Source organism: Patagioenas fasciata, chromosome 1 (assembly GCF_037038585.1).
Source record: "Patagioenas fasciata isolate bPatFas1 chromosome 1, bPatFas1.hap1, whole genome shotgun sequence".
In the NCBI taxonomy this organism is placed as follows: domain Eukaryota; kingdom Metazoa; phylum Chordata; class Aves; order Columbiformes; family Columbidae; genus Patagioenas; species Patagioenas fasciata.
In genome coordinates this window covers 150,559,515-150,578,247 of record NC_092520.1, presented here as the reverse complement: position 1 = coordinate 150,578,247, position 18,733 = coordinate 150,559,515, and the positions used below count along the sequence as shown (strand labels likewise).

Genomic DNA, 18,733 nt, shown 5'->3' with positions numbered 1-18,733 from the left:
CGAGGGGTGCACCACGGAGACCCTTTCGCGCCCGGGCGTCCCCGGGCTCCCTCCGTGGCAGGGGAAGCGCCAGGTGATGAGATGCAGATGATGTGCCCAGCCCTGGGAAGGGATGCTGCTCCTCTGCACCCCGTACAAAAGGCTGCCCTGGGTTTTGTCGTGGCAGGAAATTCCTGACACGGAAGGACAAGGAAAGCATCTTCACCATGGACCACTTCCCTCTGTGGTACCGCCGGGCGGCCGAGCATCCCCCTGGGAGCTTCATCTACAGCATTGTTTCAGAAGATGATTCAGGTAACCCCAGCCTGAACACCAGAGCAGAGAAAACTGTTCATATCTTGTGTCCCCTGCCATGCCAATCCCTTTATTGCCACCTCCTACTGAAGTGCTGAGTCCTGGCTTCTTGGCATTGTCTTTGCACAGGGGTCATGGCCAAGATATGGGAACTGCACACAGTGGAAAGACAAAGCTACAAGCTGTAGAGAAGGCAGTCAGGGCTGTGTAACATCAGGTTGCAGAGGAGATAGTGGACACATGGAAACAAAGGGCTTTGGTAGGCTGAAGGATTTAGGGATGCAGGGCATGGCACAACACGAGGTACTTCCAGGCCTGGAGGACATCATGGACTGTGGGAAGGGGTAGGTAAAGGTATTACAGAAGGATTAGACATGCAGGTGTGACTGTCAGGCATACTGGATGACACTAACAGACAGTGTAAGAGTTTAGATCATTTTTTCCATCACCACTTTCCATGATAGGAAAGGATGGGTTTGTTATGGAAGGCAGTGGAGGAAAAGAGGGGGAGGCTTTTCCATAGCTTCCTCTTGGTGAGGGTGTCTCATCGATGCCCTGTGTCCTCCCCATCATACTACTAGAATATGGCATCTCTTGCCCAGCTAAGGAGCTCAAACACAAGAGGAAAGCAAGGAGTGAGTGACTTTTCAGTTTCTCTTGCTTAGGGTGTTGCTTCCTGTGAGATTTTAGGGCCAACCAGGGCCTCTTCAAAGGCTGGAAGAGAGCAGAAGAGCCTAGAAAGAAAAAATCAAAACAAAATACACATGTGAGACTCCTACATAGAAGGCAGAAATCCCCTCTGCGCTCCTCCCTGGCCCTTAACACTCCATCTCAGTCATGGAGCTCAGCGCTTTAGCTGTTAAAGCTTTTTGTGGCACAGTGGTGGGAGGCTGGTGGGTGCGAAAGCAAGTAGCAAAGAGGAGAAAACCAGACTGGAAGGCAAGAGATGAACCAGGAAAGTGATGGAAAGAGAAAATACTTGAAATTTTCTACAAAAGCCTCTCTCTGCTCAGTATCCTTCCATCTCACTTAAAAGGCAAATGTGGAGAGAAGCAGAGGCATGGCAGGAGGCACGTTTTAGTCCCCTGCATGCCATGGCATTTACTCTTTGGAATAGAGTATAAGTTAGAAAAACAGTCAGTGACACACTGTGGAGCTTCCTAAGGCAGCCATTACCCTGGCCCCAGTAGTCACTGCTGGCTGAACGTTGGAATTGTGGCTTGATGTGACTTTTTTAGAAGTCACAGGTAATTCTGCAGGGATAAAGACAAAAGACAAGCAGCTGCCACTGTTTTTTTGATTACATGGCTATTGGTCAGAAGCTTCAACCAAGTCCAGGACCCCATTCACCTGAAAACCCTACAGGCACACTGTAAGTAGTGCATGGGCCTGGAAACCTTATGTGCTCTGAGCTGTCAGGGAGACTGTGTCTTTAGAGGTGAGCAGCTGGGCTTAGAGAGACTGTGATCCATGAGATCACACAAGATGCCTGTGAAGACACAAGAAATAATACTTGTGCCTCTGACACACAGTGTTTCACTGTCAGAGTGAAGTCCAGGCCTTTCTTTGAGATGCACTGAAGCAGGGGTGCACCACCTTTTGGCCAGAACGGGCCACGCAGTTTCTAAAGAAATACCTGATACTTTGATGCCAAAGTCCCCCTTTAGTATTTTTTGTGTTACTCAGTACATGCCTGCCTTGTGACAAGGGGTTTTCATGGCAGATGCACTTCCCATTACATAAAAGGGAAGAGCCCATAGACCTCCCAGTTGTGGAGGAAAACAGCAGGAATGGCTGCAGTTCCTTAGGATAATTTATCCAGGTCACCTCCTTCCAGAGTCCAAAAGAAAAAGCTCTGCAAGTCAAGTAGAACTGTTCTTGCAGCCCGGAGCTCTCATGTGTTTAGTATTTTTTGGTTTGTTTACTGGAGGGGCTAAGTGTATTTTGTTTCTTTGTTCCATTCTAGGAAGAACAAGACATTTGGGGTTCACCATAAAGGCAGGGTCAGGCTCAAGGCACATGAGCTTAAATTGGCTGGGTATTTGTTTCACAAGGGCTTGACTATTTCAGATATCCTTGCTTCAGTCAAAAAGAAAAAAAATGAGACACTCTAGGCTAGACTGTGGTAGACACCGAATTGTGCTCTGGACGCAGTGGGTACCATCTAGAATGATGAAGGCAGAAATGGAAAGCAGTAACAAATGCTGGAGCTCTTGGGAAGGAAAGAATCCCTGACCCATCTGTCAGAGCAGGAGATTTTTGTACAGCATGCAAGGAGAGAATCATCTGCAGGCTCAATCGATCATGCTGACCTTCAAACTGTCCCCTGGCAGTTCCAAAAGAGGTGCCCCAGCTGAAGCTAATCTAATCGCTTTAAAAAATACAGAAATGGAACCTGTCACATGGGCAATTGCAGGCTGAAACAACTGCACTAACAAAGAGAGGGGAGGTGGGGTTCAGTTGCTTGAACCTATCCAGCCGTGCTATTTTAAATGCCCTGTGGGAGCCAAGAGATCTGCACAGGGCTGGCAGATGTGACACAGGACCTACAGGATGCTTAAAGCAGCAACTAAAGGATAAGCAGGAGACCCTGGGGCATAACAGAGTTTAGGCAGCTGAATCTATCCCAGAAGACTTTATTTCTAAGATGGGCGTACCCTGGAAGTACCTGGAAGTACTGTCTCTCCAGTTTGTAGCGCTGACCTGGCTTGGTTAACAGAGCTAGAGGTGAACTTGGCCTTTGCTCTGCAAGAGTCAGTGTCAGAAATACCTGTTTGGTTTCTCTGTCTGATAAGTTTAGCTGGTGCACAAAGCAGAGCAGCCTTCTGGCGTAAGAGAAGTTCTACATGCCCCAAACAGAGGAGGCCAGTCCTTTATAAGTCACACTGAGGATGCTGCTTTTATCGTGGAGCATTATTTAGGAAAAAAAAAAAAATCTACTTATTAGCCCCTTAGGTTGCTTATGTGTCTTGAAAGATGCAGTCCTCCAAACCTGCAGATTTTTCAGGGTCGAGGCATAGATGTGAAAGTATATGAGCAAGCTGCCCCCACTGCATTTTACTCCTCTCTGGCAGTAAGCTAACCAAACCTGCTGCATTTGTTTCTTAACAGAGGGAGGTGGCCTGCCAAAAGTGGTGACAGTGAGCACGGCTGTGGCGGTGTCTGTGGATGGGAAGATGGGTATTGCTGCAGGTAGGACATGCTCGTTTCTCTTTTTATCTTGAATGAAATGGTTGCATCTTGTATTGAGAGTGGGAGCTGAGAGCTGTTAGCTTGTCATTCAAGGGAAGTGACGGGAGCCACAATAGCTTGTGATGTTGAAAACTAGACTAAACAGAGAATATTAGAACAGGCACTGAATGGCTGATATGCTTTTGAAAAGGAAACTAGCTGTTTCAATGGAAGCTTCACATCTTTGATGCTGGTGAATTTGTGAATTGAGTCTGTTTCCCTGGAGCATGAGTAGATTGAGAAGTCCATGCAGGTTTTGAGCCATTTGCAAGAGACGCTTTTGGTTTTGGAAGAACAGCATATTCCTGCATCTCCATCGTTATCTCCACTGAAAAATAATTTTTGCTGCTGAAATGGGCTTGTTGCTGAATTTTGAACTCAGACGTACAGAGCACCAAACTTGTCCTTGTATGTGAGCTTTGAATCCGCTCTGGCAGACCTTTACTAGATTCTACATTTACTTTTGGAAAATTCGTAGAACACATTATTTCCAACAGAACCCCAAAGCTTGTAAAGCTTTACCATTTTCTGCAACAATTGCTTCAGCCTTTGCAGAAGTACAGTAAACTCAGAAGTGAAACAGAGCAGCCACTTAATGAAACAGAGCAATGTTAATAATGTTGGCATCATATCCAACTTAAACTCTCTTTGCGGGAGTATTTGGGTAAGAGAAGATGTAGCTCAGTGGAAGCACTGACTGGAAACACTGACTAAGGGAAGAGGTTGCTGGAACAGGTAATGGAGTAATTATCACTAGAAACATGCAGCGATATAAAGCTTCCTGTGAAAGAAAGGTTAGTGTTAATGGAGTCCCATATAGTAGAAGGAAAGACTGAGTAGAACAGATACTGAACTACAACTTTGAGTTTCCAGTTATATGGTAATGTCTTTTGATTTCTAACAGTAAAGTCGGTTACATTTTCCTTCTGTACTGAGTAGCATTATAGTAGATGTCTAGTTCTCTAAAGAAAAATTGTGCCATATTTATCTCATCATGAGATTGTGCCAGTTGTTATAGGAATACCCAGTACAGAGAAGGCCATATTGCAAATACCTTCAGATCAGAGAGTCCAACATTGCTTTTGCCTATGCTGGGTAGGACACAATGAACAGTCTTCAATCTACTAGTCAGTAAAACTATGGCAGTTTCACTTCATCTGATGAAGCATTCCTTCATTTCCAGGCTTTCAGTAACTCCCAGTTGACAGTGGTACTCTGTACGTATCACCTGGGCATTGAGAAAGTATTGAAGCTAAGGGATGAAGCTATGTTACGAAATAGCATTTTTCACTAATATACCACCATTTCAAACCCAAACAAAGCCAGAAAATGATTATGTAGACTATCCAGAGACCCTTGTGAAATAGAGATGGTTTCAATAAAGTTCACGTTAAGCAGGTGCTTGGGTCATACAAACTGCTCCCAAAACTGATACTAGCTGGCACTTATGAATACACTCAGCAGAGGATGAAATAGCACTGAAACTATTCAAAGGGTCTCTTTGCAGCACTAGATGATTTTCCTAAGCAAGAATTTGGGAGGAGAAAAATCTTCTTTTTTTCAAGGTTGTTTTTCATGTTTCTTTTCATTTTATTTCCTGACCTGAGGGTTATAGCAGAGGCACACAGTTTGTCTGGCACTCGGCATAATACGAGGAGGGAAACTTCTGGGTGGAAGAGCTAGGGCAAGAACAAGTGGAAGGAGGATCTACCCCTGACAGAGCTATTCTCTTCTGTCAGCAGCACTTTTCACAACCCCTGTGGAGATTTCCACCCCCTCAGTTATGCTGAATGCTGAATCAACTGTCTGTGTGGACATGCTGTGAAGGGACAGGGTCCCCTGCAGAGGGAAGAGGAGGGTGAAGAAACCAGCAGAGGACAGGGAAAGTAATCATGTTAAAACAATAACAGTAAGGTAAAATTTCTGTCATTTGTGGAAATGATACAGAACAAACCAGTTTCCTCTCTGGTAACCACAGAAGTCGAGACACAGAAATGAATTCTCAGTCACATTTGTTCCTTAAAGATACCACAGTCCCTGTCACTAGAAGGCACATTAGGTGATCTGACCACGGGTATCTCCTGCGTACTTCCACACATAGTACATTCAGCTGGGTGTTCTTCATGCCATATTTCTTATGCATTGAGGAAAACTACCAATATTTCATCCCAAGTATGTACTGCAAGACAGCACTGAGAGAAATAATTTCTTCTAAAAGATCCAAAATCCTTCAGGCCTCCAGCTGTAGTGCCTATTGATTTCAGTGGGAGTGCAAGGGTTTGCTGATGTGTGTTCCATCTGCTGGCTTAGACATATGTTTATAACATGTTTTGCGGATTTCAGGGAGCAAAAACGTATTATATCTATATTATCATCTGCTTTGTTTCCACTAGTGACTAGGTTCATCATTGGAATCTTCCATAATACAAGTAGTGGCTAAAAACAAAAAAATAGTTGTGGTCACCCTACCTATTGCACTACTGTTTGATCTTAAGGACAGCAGCTTCAAAAGTAAGGATGTAGATCTCTTTTCACCCCTCCTCACACTAATATAGCCACCCTGGGTGGCTGGGACCTGGTTCTAGGGAACTTCAGCCCCCAGCAGAGGCTGCAGCATGAATGATGCTGGGCAGTACTGCAACATAATCCTGGATACAGGAGGGAGGTAAAGGAGGGTGAGTGAGCGGAGACGCAGCAAGAGGCAGTCGGAGCAGAATGGGATGCAGATTGTTGTTGTTATTCTGATGGTGTCAGCCCTTAGTGGGCTTGATGACATATTCGTTTAGAATTAGGATACTACCAGTAGTCAGTTTGGTACCTAGTACTGCTTCCCAGAAAGACAAATATCTGGATAGGCTTATAATTTCTGGGTAAATGCTGCTACAGTTCCGTAAAAAAGGAACAACAAAGGCTTTCTAGTGCCCCTGTAAAAGTGCAAGTGGTATGAACTGGCCTGTCATTCTGCCAGTGATTGTTACTGTCATTTGTTTGACTTGATGGTGCTGGGAGGGATTTGTAAGCTCTCTGAAATGTTCACTATGCATGCAGTGAAAAATTAAGCTCTAGGATTTACAGCCATGCCTGTGGGGTGGGAGCACCCCCAGTGCCCCCATGGGGAGGACGCCAGTGACAGGGAGCGTTGGACTCCTTGTCTTCTGGCAGCTGAATGGCAGTCCCCAGCCAATGTGAAGAAAGGCAAACTGGTAAAATCAAATGTCCAGAAGATGACACAGACCTGTATGCTGTCAGGGAATGAGGAAGCAGTCAGCTGGGATTAGAGAGCAACCAGGCTGGAGGGCTGAGAGCAGGGATGGAGCCAGGGGGAGTACAAGGGCCTCCTTCCTCCCATTTTGGTCTGGCTTAGCTCTGTAGGGAATCCCAGAACAAGTCGGAGGGGAGGCCAAGATGTACCTCTCACCGCTGGAGATGCTGCTCCACAGATGGACATAGGGGGAGGTCACCAAATTGAGGAGGGAAAAGCAGTGTCCTCTGCCCTACCCTCCCCCATTTTCACCCATCCCACTCCTTCCTCTGTGGGACAAGCCCTTGATCTAGGGCATGAGGGGGACGAATAAAGGGTTCGAAGTGCCTGCATGTCTCTCAGAGGACATATCGAAGACAAGGCAGGGTCCACTTGTGCGAGTGTCACGGAAGGCACACCAGAACCAAACCAGACAGACGATAAACTCAGAACAAACTTTATTCTAACCAAAATTGCTTAGCAGAAAAACAGCTAGAAATGGGGTTTATCCAAAATCATTCAATACTCCAGTAACATTAAGCAACCCACAGGCTCAGCTGGGATCTTATTACTACACATGAACACACAGGAATTAAAAATGTACACTCACTCCATGAGGACTCTCAAGGGCAACCCACAATACACAGTCACTCACCAGTCAGGCGAGGGTTCTCAGGGGTAACCCACAAGGTACAATTACTCACCCATCAGGCAAGGGCGCTTAAGGATAATCCAGAATATATGATCACTCACCAAGAAGACAAGGGCGCTCAGTCCTTGAGGAGTTTCCTTGGGCGGCATCCCAACCCAAGGGGAGAGTCCCTGACTGCAGACCCACTGCTCCCAGGAGGACCAACTCAAACTGGGTCTCCAGTAGGGCTCCACTTATAGCCTGGGTCAAATCTGACTTGTGGTCATATATGATTAGCAGTTTAGAAACTTCTCTTGAGCGAGGCATTTCATTGGCTAAGGGCCCTGTCTGTTGACCGAGGGGTCCTGCCTTTCCTGTTCCATCAGTCAAGGGGTATATGTGACCAGAGTCACCAAACCCAGGTGTGCACATGATGATTAGCACCAGACCCAAGTGCGTACATGGCTGGAGTCACCATGCAGGGTCCATCAGTCAAGAAGTTCCTGATGTATGAAAAAAAAGCAGGGGGAATGCACCTGCTCCAGCAAGCTGAGTTGGTGTGGTCTCTTAGGTGGGAATCCACACAGGCAAACCTGCCCCTAGCTTGGCTATACCCATTTCTTTGAATTAATAATATCTACCTGCTATATTGTACTTTGGAGCGTCAAAGCACTACGCAAACATTAAGTAATGCCTGGATGATTAATTATAATTAATTAGAAGGCAGCTAGTCTCCTGGGATGTCAGTCCAGTACCTTTCACGTACACTAACTTTGTTGGAAATGAAAAATAAGGAATTGTGGTGACACTCTCCTCAAGCCAAGTCCTGCCCCAGATAGCACTGTCATCTGCTCCCTCCCATGAGTCAGTAGCCTGGGGCTTTCTAGTCCTCACGGGGTGCACGGCAGAAATCACATGTAGCTGCTGACAGAAGCTTTTAGTGATTTAAAACCCCAGTGAAGCTGTTGGAATCTGTGCAGGAGTTTAGCTGTCACTTTGGGCTGTGTGTGATGTCTCTCTCATTGCCTCACCTTCTCGTTGTTCAACTCACATGGCTGTTAGTTGCCTGCCCGTCCCAACAGGAGCACATCGGGGTTTCTTTCCATTATGTTCCTTGCCATGGTGGTTGTGTCTCAGGAATGGGAGAGAGCCGATACCAGCCAACCATGGGGCATGCACAGGCTCTGTGGTACCTGATTGAAAAAAAAAAAAAAAGGCGAGAACAAATGGGCACTTTAGAGATGCACGTTTATTTTATACAATACATCTCTCCTCTGTTTATATTGAAAGATACTGGTAGCTCTTATCTGCAATGATGGGACCACAGTGAAATCATTATCCCGTGATACCAACAGTAAATGCAGATAGAACAGAAAGGAGGGATAGAATCATTTCAGTCAGAAGGGACCCTCAGGATCATCGAGTCCAACCATAACCTAACTCTAACACTAAACCATGTCCCTAAGAACCTTGTCTAAATGCCTTTTAAACACCTTCAGGGATGGTGACTCCACCACTTCCCTGGGCAGCCCGTTTCAACACCTGACAACCCTTTCCATGAAGAATTTTTTCCTAATATCCAGTTTGAACCTCCCCTGGTGCAACTTGAGGCCATTTCCTCATGTCCTATCATTTCCTACCTGGGAGAAGAGACCAACCCCCTCCATGCTACAACCTCCTTTCAGGTAGTTGTAGACAGCGATAAGGTCTCCCCTCAGCCTCCTTTTCTCCAGGCTAAACAGCCCCAGTTCCCTCAGCTGCTCCTCATCAGACTTGTGCTCCAGAGCCCTCACCAGCTTTGTCGTCCTTCTCTGCACTCTCTCCAGCACCTCAATGTCTTTCTAGTAGTGAGGGGCCCAAAACTGAACACAGGATTCAAGGTGGGGCCTCACCAGTGCCAAGTACAGGGGCACAATCTCTTCTCTAGTTCTGCTGGCCATACTATTCCTGATACAAGCCAGGATGCTGTTGGCCTTTTTGACCACCTGGGCATGTATGGGGAGAGTCCTAGGCAAGCTCAAACAAGGATGAGAGAAATGTTGTCTCTATTTTACAGAGGTTTTTGAGACACTGAGTTATTAAGGCCAGCATTTTCAGAAGAGCTCTGTATTTGCAGCAAGAACAGACTTTTTTAAAAGCTTATTTTTTTTTCAGAAGTATTTGAAATCAAACAGTCTGGAAAATAGATAATGGGAAGAAATTTTGCCTTTAAACTGCTGGGTAAAATCCAACCAACCTCTATCAGTCCGATGGAAGCTCTTCATTTGAGAAGCAATTACTGGCCAGCTTGACATCTCTCTTTCCTCTTCCTTAGTCCCAAATTTTGGCTACCTCCTGTCTGTTACCAGTAAACAGGGACAGGAGGTGCAGGTGTTTTTTTCAGCAGTTCTGTTGCTGTGGCATCTTTTCGAACTAATCTATGCACAATTCTGTATTCCTACAGTTTTGTTGCTTGGGTGGATAAAACGTTTCAACCTTCTCTCTAGAAAGTTACAGTTGCACCTGTAGAAGCTGCTAAAATGCAAGGAAATAAGCTAAAATAGCATAAGCACCTTTTTCATGGGAATAGCTGTGTCCAAGCTGGAAATTTAAAAGGATTTCACTAGACTGGCTTGGAAACCAGCAATAATGTTACCCATGAAAAACCTGAGAGCACCTGATCTCTTGAATGTGTGCTGCGGTGTTCAGAAGGAATGCTGCCCCTCTTTTAGTGCTGAAGGTTGTGCCAACATCATTGTCCCAGTGCAGGGACTTCTGTGAGCTCCTGAGGCATCAGCTGGGTGTCTTTATGGAAATCAAAGCCTCCCCTACAGCCAGTGGTAGCATGGATAGAAAGAAGGAAGACTCAATTCATTTTCAGCCCATCACCTGCTACATCTGGTTTCTGCCTGATGCCGTTCCCTCCTGGCAGTCCCCAAAGACCAAGCAGTTTCTTGGGCATCCCTTTTATCTGAGAAAATGAGAGACATCTGCAGGGTCTGTGCCTTGGAGCTCAGTCATAGAAACTGTTAACAGTACTTGGTAAGGCAGAAATGCTGATGATTTTAGTACTAATAGCAGCCGTGGCAGCTCCACCTCTCAGGACATCTGTGTGGACATTGTTATCAGCCAGTACACATTTGGCTGGCCTAAGACCTGAGCCAATACTCCACAGGCCTGGGTATCAACATTACATGATGCCATTGGTGTGCCAGAACCAGTGTCTCTTGCATCCTTCATCCATCCATGTGTCTGCCATTCATTGCATTCTACTTTATGTGCTGAGCCTCGGGGGAGAGACCTGCAAGCATAAAGGCTGCTTTTTGGGGTGTTCCTGGAGTAGACACAAGCTGTTCTATGAGCCAGAAATGAGTGAGATGATTGCCTTATTTTGCACTGACTCTGATCTTACAAACTCTGTCTTTTGCCAAGGTTTGGTATCAATGCTGGGGCCACATGGTTCCCTGCTCAGAGCTGGTTGTCCTCCAGCCAGGTCAGTGAACAGGCAGAAAGAGCAAGCATCTGCCTGCAAAACTCCATATAGATGTCTCCATGCATAGAGAGTAACTTGTGACAAAGGGGTCAAATACGTTTATTTTATCCTCAGAAGAATGCTAAAAATAGGTATGTGAGACATCTTCCATAGCATTCTGCACACCCTTGCTGGACATCAGTAATTTCCTTTTCTTCCATGGTGCACCTGCTGTCTGCATTGTCTGCAAGACCTTCAGTTTGGGGATCATGCCTCCACCTTGTGTGCGTGGACATTGCCTGTAGCCTTGGGGATGAGCCCTTGGTTGGGGGAAAAGCAAAGACAATAGGTGGTTCTATATAATAAATATTTCCCTGCAGTCTCAGCTGAGTGCCAGCGTTTGCATGCTGCACCACTTACTGGGAAAAAAAAACAAAAACAAAAAAACCCCACCAAAACGAAAACAAAATAAAAACCCAGTGATTAAGTGAATCAGCCCTCCTTTTCTCAGCCCGTGCAGGCAGTGCTTTGCCCAGCACAGTGCGAATTCCCCTACTGTGGATAGGTGCCTGTGCCCAGACCCTGCACTCAGCAGCTGTTTTGGGGTATTTTCTCAACGGGGCACCATAGCAACTTGTGAGCAATGGGATTTCTCTTGTGAGGTCTGCCAAGGCATCTCTCCAGGACGTCCCCAGTCCTGGAGCCTGTTCCGGGCTGGAGCTCCAGCCCAGGAGCCCATTCTTGCCCATGTGTAGCAGAAATCTTCTAGCCTGAGGTTATCCGTCACTATCCGTCTCTATAGCTCCTCTGATTGCCACGGCTGTCATGCTTGAAGGGAAAAGAGCCCTTGACACTGGCTCAGAAGAGGCTTGCATATAGCTGGATTTTTTAGATTGGCACCCGGAGCCTTTGCTGTGTTCCCTTTGCGTGCAAATTATTTGATATCATTCTAATTCTGAGCCGAATTAGAGCAGTGTGCGGGTTGCCATAGCAACCATTTCCTTGTGCCTTTTGGTCTGACTCATTGCAGACAATTACTCTTGCGCTCCAGGATTCACAGATGTGATAGGAGAAGAATCATGTGCTGGGCTTTCAACTTTTCTTTTTTTTCTTTTAATTTCCTTCCCAAGCTTCTCTTGCATTAACTCCTACTGAGCCAGCATCAGCAGGGACCTCTATCTCTGTCTGTGGCCACAGGGGCCCTTAGGAGTGCATTGCATATGGGGTATGTGTAGATGCACATTGTGTGGGGGAATTTGTGCATATGAGTGTGTATTTGCATAGGCAAACAGTTTCTCTGCAGTGTATTGTGTGGCTGTGATACCGATCTGTGAGTATAACTAGGTGTGTGCACAGATGCATATATTCACAGAGCAATTTGCATGTATTCCTGTCTGTGGTGACGTGTTTTCTGTGTGTGCACACAGGTAGGTACATGAGTAATCCCTGTGGACGTGGAGGTGTACCCAGGGTGTAGTTGTTGTGGCTGTGTAGAATCTGTCAATATGCACTGAGTGTTCAGGAGGATTGAGGATCATGAATGGGCCAGGACCTCCCATTTGGAGCTGTGTGAAGATCTACCGGTTGCCAAGCAAGTGGCATTAACACGTCTGACCAAGTAGGGTGCAAACCTAAATCTTTTTTGATTGCAAGGCCAGTTCATTGCCTCACTTCACGTGTCCTCCCACAACAGCCCACATCTATTCATCTAAGGTATATAGTGGAAAGTGGTGTTGTCCATGCAAGGACCACAGCCTTAGCATAGATATAATTGATGTCATGACCTGTGTTAGGACCTATAGTTCAGCAGAGGTGCGAAGTCGTTTGAGAAGATGCTGAAAGGGATAACAGCAGCAGTCTGCAGATGTGAGAATGAAGGTGGTAAATATTACAGCAGAGGAGGTTATGGGAAATATCTTGTGAGATGGTTTGGTTTAAATTCAGCCAAAACACAAGCAGACAGGTTTTGCAGGGTGAGAACCACAGAAACTTAGCAGACCTGAGGACAGCTCCAGGCTGCTCCTAGGATATGTTCCTTTTACTGCCAAACTTAGCCTGTTTCCTTCCTCTTCTCCTTCACTACCTATGCACTTAAGGCACAAATCTCTTCATCATAAGGCTATGTAATGGGACTCCTACTATTGGCACTTTCCTCTCGTAAGACCTTTTGCTTCTCCTCTTTCCCTCACTGGAATACAGAAGGATCCTAGGACCATAGGATAATTCTGGTTGGAAAGCACCTCAGGAGGCCTCTAGGCAACCTCCCGCTCAAAGCAGGGTCAACTATGAGATCATATCAGTTTGCTTAGTGCTTTATTGCAATAATATTCCCAGAAATATTCCTTGTTCCTTCCTAATGCTCATACACTGTGCTCTCACTGTCCATACCATGCAGAGGGTGTACTGATAGCCATCCTCTTTTTCTCTCCCTATCCTTGCTCTGTACAAGGACTATCAGCAAATCTTCATGCAAGGTGGTTTGCAGTGTGTATGAGCCCATTTTTGGGTGGTGAGGTACAGAGGATGTGAGAGGAGAGTTGAAAGATGGCCGTCCTGCTTCTGCCTGTGGGAGAGCTTTGGTGGGAGCTCTTGCTTGGAAGCCCTGAGCAGCACTACACTTACCCAAAGCAAGACAGGGGTGATGTGTGTACAAGAGACAGACAAGCCATGGACAACACTGCTTACCCAGGGCATGCAGAGGGGTGGTCTGCTGCTGGCTCTCGGCACCCCTTTCACAGTCAGCAATGCAAAATTTGGACTGGGGAAGGAGAAGTTCAGCTTCTGGGGACACCGGGGAGCCAGTGTTTCTGGGAAGAGTCTGTAAACAGCAATGCCTGGTTCAGTTGCCCTCCATCTGCCACCACAGGCAACTACTTAGGCTGCTTAAGCTGGCTCTGTGGAGAGCCTGTGTGGAATGGAAAAAGAACAGACAGCAAAGAAAGCTGTGTCTTAGAGGTCAGGAAATATAGGGATAAAGTGAGAATTGCTTACAAATCAAGCTGAGTTAGACCTTGCAAAGGAGATTAAAACAAACAGCAAAAGATTCTTCAGCTATTGGGGGAAAAAAAAAAAAAGTTATAAGAAGTGGGTCTACTTCTGGGCTGTAAGAGTGAAGTCAAGATGATGGAGACTATAATCTGAGCCAAAAGCAAAGAGGACTCTGCACCCAAGTTGTTGATAAGGACAGCAATATCGTCTTTGGGAAAGGAAACAAGCTGACTACTGGGAATAAGCAGCTCAAGCTGCTTAGTGCGCTCACAGTGCTGGGCCTGGGTGCTCTCCAGCCCCAGGAGAGCTGGCACATGGAAACACAGGCTTATAGAAATGATCTTTTTTTCAGCTCTACCAGCAGTGGTGACTCCATGCCAGCTGGAAAATTGAGAATTCAGCAGTTAGAGTTAAGGAATAGAGGGAGAAATAAGTTTGTCAGTCTCAGACTAGGAAGTGTGACCAGTGTAATGTCTGCAGGACACTACAGGAGATCTTGAAGGAAAATATAATTATTATCAAGCGGTTGGAGGAAAAGGGAGTCAGACAATACTAGTTTATCAATGCTAGATAGATAGACTAACCAGATTTTTTCATTCAGTCATGACCGAATAGAAATACGCTAGTTAATGCAGCTGAAAGCCACAGTACAGCACCTGAAAGGCCACAAGTTAGGGCTGACCTAATTAGACTAACCAGGCTAACCCAATCATTTCCTGTCAGATGGTTGTTTTCCTAGAAGAAAAAGACATTTCAAAGGTCTCATCTCAGTATTTCAGTAAAGTACTTGCCATGTAAGAAACAATAAATTGAATTGGAGCAGATTGGGAAAGGTGGGGGAGTTGTGAGGGGCAGGGAGATATAGAAATCAGTGTGGGATGGTGGCAGCAGCAAAATCACTTGTAGCACTTCCCCATGGTCAGTCATGGATTGGTCTTTGCTAGCATTAATCTGAGACCCTGACACAGACAGCAGTAGGTAGTGAAGAAGTGCTCTGATGATTCAACACTAGAAGGCACCGCTAGTACAACGATGGGCCAGGATATCATAGAGAAAGCCTTATTTGACCTTGGCAGGAGTACCCAAAACAGAACAAATTTCAGTAGTACAACAGACAAGGTCATCTGCTTGAGAACTAATATTAGAAGTCTTCTGTAAGCTGGGAACTCTGTGAGATAAGGGGGAGTGCACAGCAAGCAGGACTAGAGGCAGCCCTCGTCTTCTGGGAACTCTTGGGCCCATTTTGCCAAGCCTCGGTGAAGATCCTCAGTGTAGGCTGTGTTGCCCCCTGATGCCTACATAAAATTCAGGGAACTTTTCTCTGCCAAGTTCAGCCCTGAGATCCTCGCTGAAAGGCAGCTGGGTACACTGGGTAGCAGTCCCCAGAAGCTCTGGTCATTTCTCAGCCACATCCTGCTGTGCTCCACCCTGTTCTTCACTAGCCTTTGGCTCTGAAATGTGCATGTTCTTAGGATCTGTTTACCAAATTAAGGAATTTTTTTTTTTCCAACTCATCAAGATAGAGTTTGTAAACATATGCTGAGAAAGCTGAGGACAAAAATGCTGAGCAGTGATAGTAGGATGATGTCAAGTGGTAGTGTGATGCAGTTGTGGAGGAAGCAAAAGTTGTCTTAGAATATAACTGGAGAGGTGTTCCCTGTGGAGCTGGGGATATGTTAGTGCTCCTGCCCAAAGCCCGCTGAGACCTCTCCTTCTAGCTTGTGTTACAGTTTTGGCCAGAGGAGTATGGGCTGGGACAGGGACAGACTAGACAGAAAGATGGCGAGAGGAGGGGGAAGCCTGTCTCCATGGGAGGAGCCTGGGAGAACCCAGCTTGTTCAGCCACATGGAAACAAGGCTTCAGCAGACAGGGTTCCTATAATAAATGCATTGTAGAGGAAACATTTAAACTAAGGGACACAGCTTGTATGAAGCCCATGTAGTATATATAGGCCATGAAAATATTTAGGATGCAAAACTAGAAGTGTATTTCTAGCCATTAATGTAATGCAGCTTTAGCTGGAATCTGAGGTAAAAAGGCAAATGGGTTTAAGCTGGAGCTCGTAAAGTCTGTTAGGTGTTGGTGCCTTGAATAGAAAGAGATGAGACTCTGCGAGCCTGCAGTCCCTTCTGCATCACCAGGGAACAACTGAAGTCCCCTGTCTCACCATGCCACAGTACAACTACCAGCAGGCAAGCAAGCTACAGAGCAGTCACTCAGAGCTCTCCCCCTTTACCTGTTGCAGTCCCTTTGGATACGAGGCTGAGCCTTTTTAAGGTGTGATTCACACACTCCATGATTTTCAGCATGACTGAATAAAAATATGCTTTTTAATGCAGCTGAATGCCCCAGCGCAGCACCTGGAAGGCTACAAGTTAGTGCTGACCTAAACCCATCTCTCAGCCTTTGACAGTGTGGTGGTTTCTCTTCAGTGAACCCAGAAGGCCAAGAGTCAGGGCTGACCTAAACTCCTCTCTCAGCCTTTCACAGTGTGGTGGTTTCTGTTGATTGATTTGGGTTTTGCAAAGTAAAGAAGAGTGAGCGGAGAAGCCCCTGCTTATGACAACAAGCCTTTAAAAAGCAGATGGGGATGTGGGGGCTGGTGTGTTTTGTGGCAGCTGAGAAGTGACAGTTGAGGAGATCAGAGAAGGGAGAATCTGAAAAGCAGCTGGTCAGAGGCAGTCACTGAAAAGGGGATGATCAGTCACAAGAGGATGAAAATAAGAAGAGAGAAAGAATAACTAGAGAATCAAAGACATTTTTTGTGTGATGGGAGATATGTGAAAGATAACCGTATGACACCACGAGTGGGTCAGAAAGTGGAGACTGCTAGAAGGGGACCATCAGTTCAAATAAAGGGCTAGTTTTTTCTCTTGACAAGAAATCTGGAGGCCCTTGTTTAAAATCCAGTGCAGTTATACTACTATAAATGTGCTTATGGGTGGGATCAGAACCAGTTTCCCGTAATCTGACTCCTTCCAAATGACTTGTTAGGGTTTTGCCCCAGTGTTTTCTATATGCCTCCATCTTTAAAGTAGGAACAATGCTCACACAGCCAGTGTGTTGTGAGACATGGTTGGTGAGGAGGTGTAAAGTGTATGGCAATAGTCAGGTAATACCTACAATACAGTGGACAGATTTTGATGGATGAGGAGCATACTTTTAAAAGGAGGAGGAAAAGTTGGAAAGAGTGCAGCCAAAAGGCTATAATCTCGTTCCAGAGGTGAGGAAATGCTTTACAGCAAAAGACTTAATGAATTCAATCTGTGTATTATACCAAAAAGAAGAATGAGAGATGGTTTGATTAGAGTATGAAGTACCTTCACAAGGAGAGATGCTGGTTACTGAATGTTTGTTGTTTTAATCTAAGGGAGAGAAGCATAACAAAAACCTATGACAGGAAAGTGAAATCAAACAGATTCAAATAAGATATTTAGCATGAATGCTAACAGTGAACTTGAACAGTTATTGAAGTAAGGTACCAAGGGAAAAAGAGTTTTTTTCATCTATTGTATGTTTTCAAATCAAAAGTGGATGCCTTTCTGGAAAATTCACCTTAGCTGCATGTAAACACTCACTGTTGGGCTTTCTACAGGATAACTTCTCTATCTTCTGTTTCATAAACTAAGCAGATTGAGCTCTTTAAGCCTTCCACAGCAAGGCATTTTTCTGCTACCCTCAAATAATGTTTGTGGTTCTTTTCCACACACTTTCCAAGTAGCGTGCAGTATGCAGAAGGTCATACTGGATGATCTAAAGTCCCTTCTGGCCTTTATACTCTCTGAATCTCTGCCTCTGTGAATTCATTAATGTTTGCAAGCTCCCAGAGAGCTGCCAAAGGCAAGTGCTACAGAAATGCAAAGCCTTGTTGTTACTCTGGATATTTCCCTTGAGCTTTATGCAGACCTGGGTGAATATCTCAGTGTATCGTCTGTGCCTCTTTCCTCAAATGAAATACCTGCATTTATCACTCATTCAATGCCCTTTACGAGTTGATTTTCTGCAGCTGTTCTAACAAACAAGTTTATTCCCAAGTTAAGGCACAGAAAAAACAAATGCAAAGGGTCACAGCTCAACTTGGAGCCCCAAGCAAAGAGCAGCGTGTTGTTGTCCTGGCCCAGAAGCTCCACACAAGGCAGAGTTATTCTTAGAATCACACGTTGCTTTCTCCTCAGCTCCAGGTGCCCTGCACATGGCCTCTGCCCGGCTGCAGCACAAGGCCACCATGGGAAGGAGAGGTTTAGCCTCTGTTGGTTGCTTCTCCCCACCTTCTAAAGGAAAAAAAAGCTGCGAGGATGCTGCCTTGTCCCCGGATTTCCAGGGCTGCTACTGATGTGGGGAGCTCCCCAAAATGACACAGGAAATCTTTATTTATTCCACTCCATTCTGTAACTACACTTGTCAGGGAATGCTTATTCTTTTGTCTGTATTGCACAGTATTCTGGGAGGGAAGGCTTTTCAGTCCTCAAAAATTCCAGGTGAGGACTTGCCCTTATCTAATCAGAGGATAGAAGCTGACCCTCTGACCCATGCTTCCAATCAGTACTAGCAAATGCTTTTCAAGCTGGCACAGCAAGCTCCCAATGAACAAGATAGTGAGGAGGAATTCTACTTTATATATTTTACATGTTATATGTGCATATATACGTTTATGTGTTTATATATACGGAGTTATATGTGTGCATGAGCAGATATATATGCAGGGCAAATACATTTGCCAAATGAAAGATAATCAAATTGCAGAAAATCACAGCCTGCTCCAAGATAATTCATGAGCTGAAGAAGCCTAGAGTCATCGAATGAGTGTGTTGGCTTTGCATTTTTCTGCTCTACATTTCTGGTATTATATGAACTTCTTAGTAGTATCTGTGTGCACTCTTCTACCTACATGGCAAA

General features: G+C 45.5%; 1 protein-coding gene across 1 annotated transcript in view; it reads left to right on the top strand.

The window, feature by feature from the left end:
* The window catches only part of CACNA2D4 (calcium voltage-gated channel auxiliary subunit alpha2delta 4), a 141,073-nt gene that overhangs the window by 66,099 nt on the left and 56,241 nt on the right, over positions 1-18,733 (top strand). The window contains exons 25-26 of the mRNA XM_071817636.1: positions 167-294; positions 3,406-3,486. Coding sequence (XP_071673737.1) covers positions 167-294; positions 3,406-3,486 — 209 coding nt within the window. The remainder of the gene's footprint in view (positions 1-166; positions 295-3,405; positions 3,487-18,733) is intronic.